General features: G+C 43.1%; 1 protein-coding gene across 4 annotated transcripts in view; it reads right to left on the bottom strand.

Annotated features, from left to right (window-relative positions):
• Positions 1 to 9024: 9024 nt before the first annotated feature.
• Positions 9025 to 19093, bottom strand: part of ESRP1 (epithelial splicing regulatory protein 1) — a 33646-nt gene continuing 23577 nt past the window's right edge. Inside the window, exons 14-15 of one of the 4 annotated variants that reach the window (XM_075023617.1) lie at positions 10994 to 11099; positions 9030 to 9469 (exon numbers count right to left, since the gene is read on the bottom strand). In XM_075023617.1, the coding sequence (XP_074879718.1) occupies positions 11009 to 11099 (91 nt within the window). In that variant the 3' untranslated portion in view covers positions 9030 to 9469; positions 10994 to 11008. Of the gene's footprint in view, positions 9470 to 10993; positions 11100 to 19093 lie in introns of all 4 variants that reach the window. The other 3 variants (XM_075023616.1, XM_075023619.1, XM_075023618.1) reach the window with 3 other exon arrangements.

Raw genomic sequence — 19093 nt, 5'->3', positions numbered from 1 at the left:
GTCAGTACCCAAAGCGTGTTGTGCATCACCCGTACGGGATTTGTCAGGTGATCCTGGTGTGCACTGCGGGGAGAGCCAGCGTCTGCCATCAAGGGGAGCTCAGTTTCCCCTCCCGTGCAAGTGTATGATCACCACTGATGTCACCTACACGCAAAGGGACAATACAGTGCTTTCCCCAAGGGCAGGAGCAGGAGAGAGCGGCCTGTCTGCGAACCAGCCCCCAGCCCCAAAGTTCTCTCCTGGACAAGCGGCAGCTCTTCTTTATTCTTTATTCAAGCATCTGGTTGCTCAGTCTGTTCATTTAATTAAACCAGAAATTTCCTTCCCTCCAGTTGGTTCAGCTGCTATACATTTATCCCACAGCACATACAGGGACAGATTTGGAAGACGCTGCCTTTTTTTATTTCCACCTACCAGCCTCCATCTTCCCAGGCTGGAAAGCGTGCTCTGTGGCCGTGGCCTCAGCTGGTGAAGGCGATGCCAGGTCTCGCCGTACCGCAGCCAGCACGTTTCGATAGGAGAATTACTCGCCTGTAGCATCCAGAAAGCTGGTCACAGCTCACAGGTTTTATAACGAGTTGGGAGGGGGAGAAAAATCACCTGCACAATAGACCAGAAGCGGCATTTATTTCCAAACCCATTGTGGCCAAGAGCTTGTTTCCAAGTAGTTTTTTGCATTTGCCACGCAGTGCTGGGTGGACGGCTCAGCTCTGCCCCGTGGGCTGCTGCCCGTGGAGATGGGGTGGCCATGCCAGAGCCCCCCAGTTCTTCCCAAACACTGTTTTGCTCTTGTCACAAAGAATGAAGATCTGCGTAATGACCTCAAATATGCTGTTATTGCCCTGTGGCGTACGTACAGCTAACCATAGCACCCAGTGGTACATTCTCATTATTGATTCATTTTTACCTTGTCATTATTTATTCTTTTTAACTTTGTTATACATTTTTGATCCTGCTTGTGGGTGGGTGGGGGACACATAGCAACCTTGTGCGTTGCCCCAGCAGTGTTGCTGACCACAGGCCCCTGCAGTCTGTGAGCTCCCGGGGCTGCACAGCCATACTCCAGGGTACCCGCATGGTTGGAAGCCTTCACCAGGTGCCAGCGAGGGCGTTACTGAACCTGCAGAGCAGCGGCAATTGGTGACGGTGCACGGAAAGGAGACCCAGCCTACCTGAGACTTGGAGACCAGCCTGGGTTTGAAACTCGGGGTGCAGTCTCCTCCAACACAGGGTGCTTTTTTATCTGAAGTCAGAGAGAAATAATGAATGTGTGATTCCAGCATACTATTTTTGCTGTTGCTGCCTGAAAAAGATTTCAAGTGTTAAAGCCCATCTATCAGCTCTATCTTACTAGCTCTTTCCATCTGGTTGTGACCGTATTTTCCATCTGAGATGCTGGTTAGTAAAAATAGCTCATCTACTATCTGAACTAGAGCAGTGACAAGGGTCTTTTAACCAGGAATGGCTCCCAAGCAGCAGGATGCTCTAGAAATGTTGTCACTCCATAACTTTGTGCTTACGTACGATCACTTTTAAGAGGCATTTATTCCATGCAACACCCTTTCCCTCTCCACCCTGCAGGCAGATTTGCACGGGCTGAAACTTTTTAATAAATGGGCTGCTTTGTTCTTCATTTGGCATGTATCTTGCACCCCAAGTTACACACCAGTCTCCTAAGAAATGCAGGCGAAGCACTGCTGTGCCATTTCAGGCGGCGTGCACGTGCCAGCCCCTGCCTGCCGAAAGCTGGCTCAGCTGGCGGCTGGGGTGTTCGCAGGGCCGGCACCTTCCTCTATAACTTCACCCTAGCTTTGATGTAGGGGCTGAGACTGGAAGCAAAGCAGGGCCAGGGGAGCTTCCCCTGGTTGCTGGCAACCAGAGGAGCAGGCAGAGGGACACGCAGACAGCGCTGCTGTGCCAGGACTGAAGCACAGCAGCCCCTGGATCACAGCAGCCCATGCAACTGCCCACCTGCATGGATGCACACAGGACATTGGGGTTTGACATTAGAGATCACAGAGCAAGCACGCACAAAATCCCATTTTTGCTGCTGATGCTTCATTATACAGTGATGGATTCTCTCTACAGGCACCAACGTGTAACAGCTCTCTAAAAAAGCAAACCAGCCTTGCTGATTAATCTAGGCCATCTTTAATTTTCTCTGTGCTCATTTCTGTGTGTTCTTATTTCATTCCTGTGCTGTCACGGAGGGCTCTTGCTGCTAAATGTGACTGCAGCTGTGTGTGAGAGAGGACTCCCCTCCCTCCTCCTCGGGGATCCGGCCGCAGCAGGGCTGGCACAGCCTCAGCCCCTGCCCAAACCCCCTCCCCAAACTCCAGCAGTAATTCACAGCAGGGCTTCTGCACTCCCACCCCAGGCTCCATGAGTGTGGTGAGCCCGGGACCACTCTTTTATCACCAGTCAGGCTCAAAAATCAGTACGAGATTAGTTGACAATTGCTGGGGTAGACAAGGCTCGTAGCCTTTGTGGTCCAAACCACTCCTGCATTTGGTTTCTCTTCTGTGGGGCAAAGAGACCGGGTGGGATAAGCTTTGCCCATCATGGGAAGCCTCAAGTGTGGGGCAATTCGATGTGCTCGTGCTATCATCAGGGTGAGAGCGGAGTGCCGTGCCTCCAGCTGGCCTTCCCTAAATGTTCCCTGGGTCTTTTCAGGCTGTTTTGTTGCCTGGGACCCTGTGATGCTCTAATGACAGTGCAGTGGTGATGGTGGTGCTACTTCCACTCCCTGCTTGTTCCTGGCTCTGCAGTGGGGCTTCCCTTGGCTGCGTGGCCACCGCTGTTGATCCAGCACCAAACCGTGATCAGTGATAGGGAACTATTACAATGGTTAAAGGTCTCTGTTCCTTCTCTATGCCCAAGAATGCCCTTGGGCCCTCAGAGCTGTGCCCAGGACCCAACGTGGTGTGCGGTGGCACAGACCTGGGTGCAAGCACGGCCGGGGAGGAGGAAGGGATTTTTGGATGGGGTTGCTCTCATACTATGAAATCAGGGCCCCAGGATGCAAATGGGGGCATACCTTGTAGGCAGAGGTGATATCTTTCATTAACTGGAGTGATAAGGTTGGAAAAAAACCCAAAGTTTGGGTCTCCGGGCCCTTCTTTGGGTATGATATTTCTGTGTTTCAGACATCTCATAGGCAGAGACAGTCAGGGTATGGTTTACTGGGGTTCATGTGGGCTCCTTGCTCACTTATGGCCACTCGGTTGGTCCTCTCCTTCAAGCCCAGCTAGGCTGATGCATGCAGCCATATTTGTCACAGCAGTAAATGAAGCAGTGGGGTTGGTATTTAATAACTTTTCTAAGCGTGGCCATGGTGCTTTTTCAGCTGTTTTCCAGCTCAGTTTTGTAGCCAGTGCTTTGGCCGTGTGTCCTTTCAGCAGGGTTTGCTCTGACTCCATTACTGAAGTGTCTCGTCACAGGAGCTCCCACAGCAGACCAGGATTACACATCCCCTGGGAAGATGCAGGTACTCAGCCAAGTAACAGCCACGGACCATGCAAGAGCCACAGGAGAATATTTTTTATCACCACGCTCCATTTACACCATGAAAACAAGGTTTTTTTCTTTGTTTCCAATTTAGCACAGCATGACCTTCCATCGGCTTCTCAAACCACGCAGGGCAGAGGTGGCAAAGGTAGACGAAAGCAAGCTCATCTCGCTTACGCTCGCTCTGACTGCCCAGGCTTGTTTGCCAAGTAGCCCATCTTTGACCCGCGGTGTGTAAAAGGAACGCTTGGCTCCCTGCGCGGGCGAGGATGCAGATCAGAGCGGCTGTTTACTTCTCCATTCAAGTGATTAATGATTAAACAACAACAAAAAAGAGGTCCGTGTGGATCCACGAGCCGAACGTGATGTCTGAGCACACACTGAAATAACCGGTTGCTTTGAGGTGGCGGCAAGGCCGGCAAACACGCGGGCTCCTTCCCTGAGGCACGGGACCAGAGAGGGACGGGGGATGCTGGGGAGCAGGCTGTGCCTGCCCTGTGCCACCCGCAGCACTCGCGTGGGATGCCCGGCACTTTGGGTCTCCACACCGTGCCTTTTGCCCCCTTCCCTCCCCTCCAGCACTGCCCCTCTGCCAGCCCTTCTCCCCCCCTGAGGGGCACAGCCTGGCTCTACTCCCTCCCCAGCTCCAGAGGGGCCAAGGAGGTCACCTCGGAGAAAGAGCAGGGTGGATAGAGATAGGTGGGAGCATGCAAAACAGGCAGAAAGTCCTTACTCAGGGAAGTGGGTTGCAGAGTGGGAAGGGGCATCCTCACGCTCAACCCACCCTGGAGCGCTTCGTTACAGGGCGGGTGTTAGGGTCTTCCCCCTCTTCTCATTCTTGTGGCCAGTTTCCACCAGCTCTGCATTTTAACAAGGTCCCTTGCTGAAAGTGTTAAACTATTGGGGAAAAAAAAAAAAAAAAAAAGGCAGCGCAGGCATTGATCGCATTTTTCATTGCAATGTGCTGCTTTCTGGCAGCATTGCTTTTAGGATCTCAGCACTTGTAAGATCCCGAAGTACAGCAGTCCTAGTGTTCAAGCCTGTCAGCGGTGATAAAAGCACCCTGACGAATGATGTCTCCTTAGAGAATGGCACTGCTGCAGTTCAGACACCAGAACATACACAGCTTTGGTTGGCAAGTTACTAATTACGGGTTAAAACTACTTTGTGTTCACAGACTTGGGGTACTCCTTTGCAAGTTACTTTAATCAATGTATATTTATTTTCAGCTTGCAATCTTGGAAAAGAAAACAAAAACCCACAGACTAAAATATAATTAAAGATTTAAAGTATTAGACAGTTTAAAAATTATTTGGTTTTCATGGCTCAGGATGCATGGTAGGAAATTTGGGATGAGAAATTTCAGACCTGGCAAAAATAAAAGAGCACCGAGCTCTCTATAGCTGCCCATGGGGAGTGTGGAAACCAGCCTTTCCCAACAGCCACTTACAGCTTTTGCCATTGCAAGCTGTTATAGTGAGATTATCCCTCATCTTGCAAAAGTGCAAATAGAAAAATAAAAATTTAAGGGGGGAATTTTTAGGAACTCCTTTAGGCTTAAAAAAATCCTACCCTAAATGTGGGGCATTATTTTCATAGTAAACAAATTGTGATAGAATTCTTATTATTTTTTCTTGGTTTAAAACCATTTAAAAAGATTGCAGTGTTCCTAGTTAAACTGTGTAACCTCATGCCATGCAGGCTGGCATACTGACCACAGAAGGAACCTAAGTGTTAGACAAAGGCTTATTTAAAAAAATCTTTAACATTAAGGTCTTACAAAAACTACATAAAGTATATAAATAGTCAGTTTTAGATTTTTAATTTGGGAGTTTTAAAATACAAGACAACATGCTGCTGAGACTCAGTTAAAAAAAAAAAGAAACAGGAGGAACTTGTAGCAGCCTGAATACTGGGCACACTTTTACCATCAGGGTTGTCATTCCTTAGGTTATCCAGGCTAGTGGGAGGTATAATATGCTTCCACAGATTAGATTTTTTTTAAAACATATAAAGCCATTAGATTTAAAACCTGGTTTTACTAAGACTGTAGTTCAGAAGGTGAATTTCCTCCACAATAAATATAGTCTTTATGATTGTATAATGTATATTTTTACAATTTTTTTTTCAGATTAATTCCAGTTATTGCCTTCATATTACATATTATTTACAGATCTGAATACATAAGTGGTAGATTCACATCTCCAGTTCAATCAATAATCTTAGCCTTAGAGAAAGTTACATTGTACAACTGGACTTTCATCTTTACTGATGGAGTCTCAGGCTTTCCTGCTTAAATAAATAAAATTGCCCCCAGCTGAGAACCTGCCTAACTGAGATATTCAGAGATATCAAAGCTGTGAGATTTCCCAATTAATCTTGCAAGAAGAAACTGAATATACACATTTTCCCCTTTTGTAGGAATCACTTCATTTCTAGTTTGATTTCTAGAACATAAAACCATTATAATGGAGGAATGGTACACTACTCAGCTTCAGGTTAAATGAAATTTAATGTTGTAATCAATTAAAACAGACTTACTGAAAAAGAATATAAAGGATTCAGTTCTGAACTTAATAAATAGAACCCAAAGAATCCCAAACACAAAAGAAAAATTGCGAAAAGTAACCCAAAACTCAACTCGGATGCACTTCCTAATATGTATGATCTAACTTCATAAAATCTGAGGCCAGGGTCCTAAGAAGAAAGCGGTGTCATTGTAGAAAACAAGGCTGGCGGGGACCTGAAGAGGACATCTTGTCCACATCTACACCCGGCAGTGGGATCAGCTATACCAGTGCCATCTCTGATGGGTGCTTGGCCAACCAGTCCCAAAAGATTAGCAGGGTGGAGACTCAGCAGCCTCCCCAGGCAGTCCAGATGAGTACTTAACTACGCTGGTATGAGAAAGTTGTTCCAATGCCCCCCTTAATCCCTGCCTGTAACTCCATCCCTCTCTCCTGGTCCCATCCACAATGGGAAGAATTTACTCATTCTCTCTTCATAGCCATATTTTTCAATATACTGTTCTCATACCTCTCCTCAGCCCCCTTTTCACCAAACTAAGCAATCCCAATGCCTTCAGCAGGCCCCTTCTGTTCACTCTGCAGTTGGTCCACATCTTTCTGCAATTTTTGTGCCAATTGTTGGCTGTAACTTTTTGCTAAAGTTTTACCAGCACTGTATAGAAGACTCAGAAAACTTCAAGGACGTCCCAAACAAAAGGCCCATTTGTGCAACCCAACATGATGTTTGCCTTTGCTTTTCAAAAGCATTTAATTATCGTTGCATTCAGTTTGTGGTTTATTTTTCCAAACCTTTTCTGCCCTACTGCTTCCCATCCACTCATTCCCTATCTCTATTTGCTCAGTTGGGATATTCCTGTGCAGTTAATATGCAAAGACTCTATTCTACCATCACACCCCAAGTGGCTTATATAGGCTAATTTTCTACCTGCATAACTATTAATTTATAATCGTGCTCCAAAATTAAAGACCCAACCATCTTCTCAGAAGGAAAAGTTGGAAATACTATTTAAAAATATTTTGCATCAATTAATCCTGTTCAATATACTCATGTTTACAGAACAGTGATTTAAAAGAATACCCTGTCAAATACTTCAGCCTGTAACAGTGTGAAGTTTGCCAGAAGAAAATAGAAATCTAGATTACTATGGCCGTAGTAATTGCAGTAGGATGGCACACAGGAAAGAGAAGAGCAAAGAAAAAAGGGAAAAAAATGAAAGGGGTGGGGGGAATTAATTAGCCTCCTTTCCATTATCACTTGCCTTGTCTGGAACAGTTTTTCTACTCCCCCCCCCCCCCCCTTTTTTTTCCCCTTCCCTTGTACTTACTTTCAGAGATACTAAGGCACTGTTGTGGATTTGGTGTCATAGTAACTAAATACTGTTCTAGGGGGAACATAAGCACCCCATAGTCAGAGTGCTTTGCAGGAACTCTGTCTTAACTGTTGAGGTTTCCCAAGGGCCTCCCAGGAACCACAGCATGAGTTATGTCCTAACATTTTGCTATTCTTTCTGCTGAGTTTGGTGAAAAGGCAGCGAAGAACAGAAAGCAAAACAGGCTCCAAAGCTGCTGGGGACCCAAACTAGACATTGCCTGTGCAGTCCCCCCACAGCCCCCCCAAGTCTAACAACCACAGAGGTGACATTTCCCTCATGCAATCGTTGGTTACAAGGTGGACCGAGGCCCTTCTCAGGCTGCAATGTTGCAAAAGCCTGTTTTCTTCTTAAGAGAATACACAAATGATGGAGCGCAAAGGTGCAGCCCTTTGGCATAAAAGATACATCTGGGAGAACAAACAAAGCAGAACCTGATACTGAGCTCAGCCTCTCCAGCAGAGGCAGGTCCCAGCTCCCAGGGTCTCTACCCTGGACCATTGACGTGTTTTAGAGTCTTGCACTAAAGCACATACACAGCTCCGAGTGCCTGCCTCTGGGCTTTGGGATGGTAGCAGCCCAGCTGTGCTTTCCAGAAGCTAGACCAGCAAGGAGGAGTTCATAAGATAAATCCTTTCCCATGTCAACCTCCAGAAGTATAACCAAACACATTTTTGTGGATTTGTGTGTTTTTAAATCATGAGACGGGTCTGTTTGCCAAATACCTTATCTTGTTTGGCAGCAACTTTTTCACTTAGAAGATAGTTTCTAACTTGCAGCAGAGAAGAGTTGCTTGTGGCCAATTTTAGGAACAGATCAGCTTGCAATCCTCAGTTTTGTAATGTTTATTTTGAACATGCCAGAGAACCCATCCCATCTGCAACTGTCAGCCTCACAAATCTCTTTATTTCAGGGTTTTTCCCCCACCTCCCTTTGTTCAGGGCAAATAACGAATATAATCGCCATGGAAAGATGCTGTGCCCTAACCACTAACAGAAGTCCGGTCCCAAGGCAGGCAGGGAGAGCATAGACTGCTAAAAGACATCAGTTATTTGATTAAGAGCAGGTACATCACCTGATGTCACGCTTTGCTATGAGTGACAGTTGTTGTGCTGGTTTACAGTCAAAGTATACTCACTCTAGTTCAGAGACCAAATTCAAACTACTGTCCCTGCTTGACCCTTCCTTAAAGCAGACAAGGTGCTGGGTCTTACAACTGATCACAATTCCTTCTCTTAAATATGAGATTGTTAAACATGAAGCATGGGGGGTAGAGCAGGAAGTGGAAAAATAAAAACAATATCACAGGAGAGAAGTTAACTGCAGTTCTCATTTTCTGACTAAACAATGTGATCAAAGTTTGAAAATGCCTACTTCTCTAAACCATTTAAAATTTAAATACCTGAGTACACATAAAGAACATATAAGACAAGAATCAGAGACAAAGCATTTAATATCCCACACTTATATTTTTACAAAGTTACAGCACTTTTTCCTCAGATAATCCATTTCACATTCCTAATTATTTCTGCACTGTGTAAAACATGCCTGTATACAGTTTACAGAGGCTTCTTTTGCACAGATTAGACAAATATGTACAAAACAAGAAAACAAGTTTTTTTATAAAAATGTCAAATGCACAATCAGAAGTCTTAAAATATTTTTTTTTTTTAAAAAAAGAACAACTTTAAACTGTGTGCAAAATTAGGTAAAAAAGACTTTTTTGCTATTTCAAAGAATGCAGTAGATCAGACTTTGTAGGTTCAGGCTAAACTATTTTGTGTTAAGAGCAGCTTAATACTTTCTTTATCAAGAAACAACCCTCAAGGACTTGCGTGATTTCAGCACCTGGGCTCTCAGTGAAGGACTTAGTGGTCTGTGTGCGCGTGTCTGAAAATTGTGCTTTAACTTTAAAACACTTAGAGGTCCATCTGCTGATTTCCAGAGTTCTGATGATTTTTCTTGAGCACAATTGGCTTGAGCAGTGGTAAAACTGGGAACATAATCAAAATCTCCATGTAGGCTTGCTGTGTTTGTTCAAAACATCAGAAAGGGTAGAGGAATCTGCATGAAAGAATTGTGCAGGTCACTGAACACCATGATAAAAGCAAATCTTAATCTCTTAATTTCCAAAATCTCAAATCTTTATTGAAGGATCGAAAGCTTTAGTTTTCACCTTGCACACACAGGATTTCAATGACATTTTCTGTTAGCGAAAACAGTGTTTCACTAAGAGTATGCCAGAATTTATTCAATATTACATGACCTTTTAGCATTCAAGGTGAAGTTTTACAATCAACTCCAACATGGCAATGCCATTACTATCTGTCAGTGCCCACTTTGCTCACTTCTACCTTCCCATCTCTGAGCTGACACAGGTACTCGCACAGCTAAGCTGTAAACTGGATTGCATGAAAACAGACTGAAGGACAAGGCCCATGGGTTCTGCCAGTTGGATCAGCTTTCCCAACCTAGGTCACTGCATGGCAATGCTCACCATCAACAAGCAACTACAGGTGGATGGGAAGTGATGTAGCACAGTTTAAGCCAGATTGCTACTAAGCACCTAACTAGGGCCTCAGACTGTTAGTTATAGGGATGGAGTTTAGCTTTATCAGCCCAGCCAAAAGTTGGCTCGTTAACCAGCTAGCTGAGATGGTCACTTTTGTTTTTACACATGCTGTACTTCACTTTGCAGGACTCTTAGAGCAGATCACAGCAAGGTGATGCTGCAGGTGAAGATTTTGCCCAGAAGTAGATTACACCCTGGGCTAAGTTGCCTTTGTGTCAGAGAATAGGAAGAATGAAAAAGAGGAAAGAAAAGGGCATAAAAGAAATCTTATCTTTCTTTCACTAGGTGTTTTTAAAAGACTAGAGATTACAGAAGCATTTTTCATAAATATATTTCTGTATCTTCCTCTAAGACTACTGCACATGATAAAACACATTGTGCAGCCATCAATACACTGCTTTTCAGTTCAACTTGCATTTTTCTGCACAAATGCTTTCTGGGTGACTTTACCCTTTGACTGTTCCTATTTAGGAAATCAAGTAAACCAAGATTGAAAGGCTGAAGTGGCCTGATCAGAAAGCTTACAAAAGCAAGAGAGTAGCAGCCAGTTATACAAACACAGTCTACTTCGTTGCTGCGATTTTACATCAGCACTAGGTTTAGAAATCAGATTCCGTAGTTATCTAAGAAAGTAGCTCATTCTGCCTAACCAACACTATATCCTAGTGCATTGCTAGGAGAATAACACAATCTCTGCACTTTGCTCCTCAGAGAAAACTGACTGGGGAGCTTTCTGGAGGCTCTCAGTACTGATATTAAAGCTTGAAGTAGCACACATTTGGAGCCCTGGGAAGTAGGCAAAGTAGCAGCCCATAACAAGACTGGAGTAGTCAAAATCCTTTAAATGATATCTTTAGTAGCCGAGGTCTTACATATCGCAGTCTGACATTCTGGACATAGCAAAGAGTAGCCATGTTCCCAGGGCAGCAAATGAAAAATCATGTTGAGTGTGGTGGTTATCTGAAGCAAACACTATGATACCCCCAAACCCATCTCCTGGGGTTCATTATCCTTACCTTCTCTAAGGAAGTCTAACTGCTGGGGCCTTTAAATGCAAATCCATTCTTTGGACACTGTCCTGGCCGGATCATTTGTGTGTACAAGTCCATCCTCTGCTGCATACTACAAACACAAGTTAAGATGGAAGCAATCAGAAGCCAAACTAGTGCAGAAGAGAGCCAAGAGCTGGCTATACGACCTTAACCTTTCTTAAAGCCCTGGGCAGATAACAGTTCAGGCCACATAACTAGACACTTGTAATGCTCCCATCACCATGGCATCAAGAGCAATTCAACAACAGAAACTACATCAGGGTAGATCAGCTTCTCCTAACAGCCCAACAGACGGGTGCACACAGTATCTTGAAGACTACTGTCTCCAGACTCTAGCAATCATGACTGGTCTTAAGAGAGCGTCCCTGGAGATCAGAGACAAACACACCTCCTGTACAGCCAGAGCCACACATACTCTCAAAGGCTCTAAAGGAAAAGTTAACAAGTTTGTTACTAGGTGGATCCACATAGGCCATTTACCCCTGAAGTTGTCCTAACACTGAGGGATACCACTGGCTTCTCCTACTTACTATACAATTTTAAGATGAAAGTTAAAAAAAGCAAATACTGTCCCCCCCGCCCCTCCCCAAAGCCCATACTTCTTGCTCAAAGCCACCTTCATAGTTTTGCTTTATCTCCTGAGCATGGCTTCAAGCACCTACCATTTCGTGCTATTCCTTAGACCTAGGACAGCCTCCTCAAATCACACTAAAAAGGTAGTTCCCAGACCACCTCCACTCCTGTTCCCCAAAGTCATGGCTATAAAATTACCATGGGAAAGATTCTGCTGGGGACTATCAGTCTTTCTTTTGCTTGCTTACATCTATGTTTAAATCTTTAGCTAAAATGATATTCAAGAAGATTAAGTTTAGCCCAAAGGCTACTGTCCCAAGACGCCTTGTGGAGTCTTCCCTCCCCACAAGTCCTACAGTGTTAGCCTGTATTCAATCTCTCTAAATTAAAGCTTATCTTCTTAAGTTCCTCTGCACTTTTAAGTCCAGTAGGTGCATTTGCCTCCAAGCATGTGTTCTTACCACTGTTTTCAGTCTTGCCCTTCCCCAGTTCCCACTACTTGCAAAGCCCTGGGCCATCTTCATACTGCACAGTATGGAAGGTGATAGCTCAGTCACAGCAGGCAACAAGCAAATCCAGCAGACAAGTCATTCCTGGACACAACATACAGATGTTTATGGTTTCCCTTCAGCCAGAAGTCTTCAAGGGGTTTCACTAAACAAATGCAATTGACTGAGGCCTAACACTACTACTTCTACAGTGAACAGCTCTCCATGTCTAGAAGGAGAGCTGTTTTTCCCACAGGAACAGCTTATAATGCTTGTTTATCCCCACAATATTGTGTTCCTGTGTACCTTTGTGAATAATTGTTCACTGGTGGCTCCACTAGATAGCAGAGATGGTCAAATGCCAAAGATGACACTTGCAATCATTTATATCCATTTTGAGCCTATTGTCAGGAAAACAGCTACGGGAAGGTAAGATTTTATGCTGTAGTGTAGCATCTCCATACAAATTTATCACAATACAACACTTCCCACTAATAGTTCCCTGCATGCCTTTTCCATAATATTAATAATCTTACTAATCTCTGACAAAATACTACCACAGTCAATATACCTATTTCCTACTCAACTTCTCAAACACAAGAACCAGGGCTCACCTTATGACATTAAGGAGGCTGAAAATAATTCTTCCCCCTCAGTGCGCCATCAGCTTTGGAGCTTATTGCCATCACATGCTGTCTACAACCCCAAAGTTTTAAATGTAGCTAAAGAATAGGGAGATGAATCCATGGCAGATATGCCCATCCATGATTTGGATGCAAGCTGCAGGTCAGCGCTCTCTATTAGCTACCTGCCAACTACATCTGAGGAAGGAGCTCTCCACACCTGCCAGCAGTGCTAGCAAAGCAGTATTTGCTTTTATTTACTTATATTTCATGGACTTTTTAGACACAGCATCTTTTGTAGTCAATGGCAACTGCCACGGGTTAAAGGTTAATGCCACAAGGGGACATCCTTGTTTTGCTTTAAAGCAATATTAATGCCATGATAATTAATATATTTTTCCAGGAGTAATAAAAAAAACACTCTAACGCCCAAAATACTCACAGTTTGTAGATGTTAGAAGCTTTGATATGCTTAGTCAGGTCTTCCATAGCCTTATTCAAATTGCCACAAAACTGTAGCTAGTTAACAGACCCTTGTTTTGTTTTGATTTGGCAGTTACAGCAAACATCCTCTTTCTGTTAAAATGTCAGGTAATCCATGAGCTTCCAGCTACTACTAGATGCACATATATATGTATAACATTTAATAAAAGAAATTCTACTCTGTTTCATTGAACTAGATACACCCCGCAGACTATTTGCAACTGCATAGCTTTGTGGAAAGTATCATTAACATTAATACTTTTGGCCAGCCACCTTAAGCTACCAAGAAGGGTAATTTGTGCATCTGAGATAAGAAAACAGAACACTGTAAGAGAACTTAAGCTATAGAATAGTTTAAATTTTTCTAGAATCCTTATGAAAACAACTCCATTACTTCTAAAACTCATATGAAGAGCAAGGAAAGAGACCTTTTTCCAGTTCTCTTTGCAGAGTTAATTCTTATTAGGGGGGATAAAAAGCCCAACTCCCAGAAGACAAGACCATGATGCAGCTTTCTGAGGTAAACCAATTTAGTGAGGCAAGACAGACTTAGCTTGCATCACTGTTAAAAAACCCAAATCCCCCAAACCAAACAAGAAACCACCAGAAAACAGACACGAGACAGATGCCTTGGGGAATCTAGCCTTCCTTTTGAAGCAAGGATAGGGCCCTTGTATTGCTGTTAAACTGAAGTTCCTCTGCCTTGCTGAGAGATGGACCACAAGAATTTGCAGTGGTGGGCCATGAGAGCTTTACCTGTGTGTCCCAGAGCACAGCCTTCCCCCATCCCAGCCACCTGGCCCTGCTGCTGAGCCTCCATGGGCTTTCCCTCAGCTTTAGTAGGGCAGCATTGGGTGGGGCAAAAGTGCTTCCCCTTCAGTCCTCTTCCCCCCTGCACCCCTCTATTTTTATTACTTCTACAGGCTCCTTATCTGTTTTAAGAAGTCAGACGTCTCTGTTTAAAACTCCAGCTATTCAGGCTAACCCTGCTGGCTTTGCACTGAGATGCTACAAGCACTTGCTAATTCATAACACCATCTTGGAGAAAAAGGTAACAGCTCCAGCAACAGCTTAGGCTAAGGGTGCTACCTGCTCTAATTCTCTGATACAAGATAACATATGGACCGCCCCCAGCCATTTCTGCATTCCCCCAAACGGAGGGGTGATAACCTCCTGGAAGAACAGCAGCAATGGACTTAGACTGGCCACGTCTCCAGATGGAAAAGCAGTAGGTAGAGGACACTAGTAATGAAAAGCGTCCAGAGAGGGTTACAAGACAAACAGCTGTTCCAGCCTATCTTCTCTGGTTAAACATACCCCAGGAACAAATACTGGCATGTTTTACATGAGGTCAGAGAGGATTTCTACAGCTGTTCTTAGTAGTTGCATATCACTATACAGTGATGCAGTGCAAGACCTTACCTGTTTTTATATCAGTCTAGTTCTTGAAATCAAACACGATATGAAGCGTTTCCCAATGCAAAACTTTTTTTCCTTATGAATTGATCCTTCTTCTTGGATCTAATCAACAGCCAGATTGGATTTTTTTTTCCAATCGATATTTCTGAGATTGTGGTAGTCTCCAAAGACTCTCAAAATAAAACATAATTAAGTTTCAGAAATCAGTTTTGGACGCAGGAACAAGTTTTCATATGTTCTAAAGGTTCATGTTGGCATTTAAACGTCATTTATGCACCTCAAGGGACCCCAAACATTCATCACTAAAATAATTACGTAGAAACATTGAGGATCGCCATCTCTCCCATTTGATTTCCTAATATTTTTTCCATTAAACATTTGCTTAACAGATACCAATATCCAGAAGGAAGCTGTGGTTTATATTAAAAGTGGGTGTGAGTTGGGAGCAGTCAGCATACATAACCAAGCAGGTTTTCTGATCTCTGCCAAGCATCCTGTAGGTCAGTCAAGAGAACCACAGACATACCTAGCACTTTTTGCATGCAGTAACAGATATGTGCATAGACACCATCTACAGGTTTCAGTTCCTTCCCTGCAGATTTTCTATCCCTATTTTCCCTATTACTTTGCTCTCTGTAGACCTGAAAAAGTTTTTTTGTTTGTTCAGCATTGACTATTTTCTGCTCTGTGGCAACAGATACTGAAGATATCCTTTAATCAGGCTACTGATTGACAGCTTCTATCAGTTTCAGGACTGTAAGACAAGTCCTATATTGCAGGTTAGTCTTACTACATATCCCTCAGTATACTACTCAGAGGAACACTAGTAGGGAAAATCATGGGAGAGAAAAGAAGGGGGCGGGGGGGTGGGAAGAACAGCTTGGACTCATCCACTAGCGTTTTGAGATTAAATTAGCCTCCCACTTTAGCTTCTACCTAGCTCTAGGAAACCCAGCAGACCCTGAGGAGCTCTGCAGCACTTAAAGCCGGATCCTCTGACTGAAGCCAGCAGGAGGAACAGCAAAAAGCAGAAGGTGCACATCACCAAGCAGCCTTCAGAAAACCTCAAGGAAATTTGACAGATCACCCCAGCATCTGATGAACAGATTTTTTTTCCAGAGACCAACAGGGATTTTCAACTGCTCCTTGGGCTGGCACACGGCACAGGTCATGGGTATAGTGTGCAGGTATACACAAGCTTGCAGCATAATGCCTATAATGTTCATTGCTGGAAAGCAGCCCAAAAGCAGGAGAAAACACAGCTTCAGTGTAAAGCCTTTTTAGAAGTGGTTCATACAAAGTTTGAGAGTGGCAAAGCTAGTAAATTTTGTGGTATAATTACCAGAGTTGAAAGTTTTAACATGGTACTTTGTTCATAGAAACCAGCAAGTCATACTATTAGCAAAAGTATTTACATAACCAGAATAATTTTCCCTTTCCAAGACTGGAATGCGTATCCATATTTAAAGAAAGGCCATATAACTCAACAAATAACATAAGTATGAGTGTTAAATCATCAGGTCATCTGTTAATCTAGTAGAAACACTTAGATCCCTATGGCTGCTGTTTAATCACATACAAATATCACAGACTGTGTTCTCAACAGGGAAGGCTTCTTTTTTTAAATAAAAAAAAAAAGTTTTCAGCTCTAAGGAGCCTTATTCCAAGATCACCCCAACTCTACCCCTGGAAAGACCGAAAGCTCCTTCAGTACAGACACCATCCCTACATTTAACCAGATAACCTGCTGTCCACTCAACACATATCTAACCAGTCTGCCTACTGCAATCAGCTTCCCGTCTGTGCAAGTTAATGGTAGCACGACAATAACAAGCAATGGGAACAGAGCCCCAGAAACACTTGCTGCTGCTACAGACTGCAATGGTCTGCCCTGAGTAGTGTTGGGACTTTCAGCACATCCCTGTAGAGGGCTACTGCTGAGTAAAGAGAAGCATCCAGCAACATAACTTTGTGCCCTGAATAAGCTGAGATCACTTGCCATCACTGCAAATGTTTAAAAAAGCCACCTGCATGGATGACACACATGCCTTCAGGCTCAACAGGAGGTGCTTCTCTCCCACCACTGATCTGTGTTGTAAATAAGCAAAAGGAAAAACTGCTAACTGAACATCAAATCATTCAGTCTATTAAGCAAACAAAAGGAACTGGGATCTGTGAGTAGAACCTCCACCAGCATCCAGTGGCATTTTGTATGGTGAGTCGAGTAAATCTTGGACACTTCTACCAGCAACAACATTTTTACAGGCTTATCAACTTTGAAGAAAGGTGTTGTTGTTTTTTTTGTTTGTTTATTTTTTTTTAATTTAAATAATTTTACTATCCTGATACTCAGATACCTATTGATCAAAGCATTACCATTCTGCTGCTTTTCAGGCACCATGGCAGTCTTACTAATTAAAACCTACAAATGAAAAGATAATGACAGCCTTTGGAGGCATGCAACAATTAGTCTTCCCTGCTAATACACTCCTTCTCTAATGAAATACAGTAGTAGTTAAAGGCATCCCTGCTGTTTTAAGTGAAGGTAGCTTGCCAAGGATCAGAAAAGTGAATTCTTAAGTCTTCCCCCCAAAACAATCATTCTGGTGACAAGTTTGTGCCATTAACTAAAGAGTTGAGGTTATTTTGACAAATCCATGATGGAGACTGGCTTGCCATAAGCAAGGATAGGTAATGAAGAGTCCCAAATTCTGCCACTTGATGTAAACATGTGAAGTCCATTTGCTGGACAGCAACTAAAAGCCACCAGTAGGTTTTTATGCTCAGTGAGCCCATTCACTGCAGATGTTATCTCATGCAATCCAAGCTGACATACTTATTAAAAAAAAAAAAAAGTACTACAGTTTAAGGGCTGTGGTCCAGAGTGTTGCTATGATGCTATAACTAAGTTGATGAAGAGGTTTTGTTTCTGGCTGCTGCTGTTCTCCATCTGTGACACATCTCCCAGGCTAAACACACATATGGTTGTTTCCTAACCCAGTTCTGTCAAATGATGCTGGTTAGCCAGACACACAGATATGCAAATAAAGCTGCTGGGAGCAGCTCTGAATGGTATCACTCCTAATCCAGCCAAGTTGTCCCTAGTTGTGCCAGTTTAAACCTGTTGTAACTTAATTGTGCTTCAATATGGATCTGAGTAATGACCAAGGTTAGAAAAAAAGCCTCACTTGTTCTGCATGATGGTCATAATGGAGGATCTGATCCATTGCAGAGAACAAGTGAGATTTTTCTCTAACCTCAATCATGTTATTTTTACACACACATGTTTTATGTATGTATGCATAAGTATATATTAATGCTATATGTATGTGGCATATGTATATATTTATATATTTTTACAAGTTGATTAGTGCATAATGAAAAAAACCCATACCCAATCTATAGCAGGAAGAGGCAGAAGCAGATAGATGAACACACTAACAAATTACCCTTTATTTCCTTCTGCAGCAAGTGTCAGAATCATGCCTTTAACTACTACATAAAAAGACCTTTTAATTCAAATCACTCCAATGGAGAGAGCTATACATACACTGACACAACAGGGAGATAGTCTAATAGTGACTAAGTTTGGGTTAATGCAGCTGAATACAACTACAACACACTGGAAAAGACCCATGCTCACAAGCAGTACCTGTATCTCTCAAGACAAGTACTACTTCAAAGATGCGAACAAACAAGTTCACCTACCCACCTTGGTTCAATAGCATAAGAGTTTACCATAGGGGAGAGAACATAAGAACACTCTTCCAGTTATTTTGAGTTCAAGGACTTCCTGAGCCAGATGTGGTTTTTGTGTATTCACTAACTCACAATGAATTTCCTACCCTTGACTTGATCCAGTTTGTTTGAACCCACATCAGTTTTCAGCTTCCACAATTTTTTGGCTACAAGTCCCACCAGCATACTACCCACTGAGTAAGAAGCTCTTTTTTTCCACTCCACTACTCAAAATATTGTTGAAAAAACAAAGTCTGTGTTCCTACAATTATGGATTTTGACAGAAACTTTTGAGGTTTTAAAGGCACTGCTTAAAAGTGATCAAAATGGCATTAGAACTGAATAAATACAATAAGATTTAACTTTGTTTTAAAACTACCTATCCTGTAGCAGTAACTTTCAAGTTTGTCTATAGTAGAAGTTTCTATAGAACATTAGCAGTTATTCATTACTTTCAACATACATACATACAGCAACTAGTACACTTATTTATCCAAGATTAGATAAGGAAAGAAAGTCCTCACTCCCATGAATCCTATTATTCTTTTTCTCAAAAGCCTGGGACTAGGCAGAGACCAAGACCACTGATTTGCTGTCAGAACATGTTGCCAGATATAATTACAAGCTGAACAGAGATATCAAAGGCTGACAGATCCCGAATAACTTGCTCTCCCTCCTTTTCATTAGGAGTTCACTAAAGCTATTTTAATAGCATAGAAGGCATCCATTTCTTTACACCA

Source organism: Buteo buteo, chromosome 3, assembly GCF_964188355.1.
Source record: "Buteo buteo chromosome 3, bButBut1.hap1.1, whole genome shotgun sequence".
Classification (NCBI taxonomy): domain Eukaryota; kingdom Metazoa; phylum Chordata; class Aves; order Accipitriformes; family Accipitridae; genus Buteo; species Buteo buteo.
The sequence above is the reverse complement of the archived record's forward strand: the minus strand, read 5'-3'. Positions and strand labels throughout refer to the sequence as shown.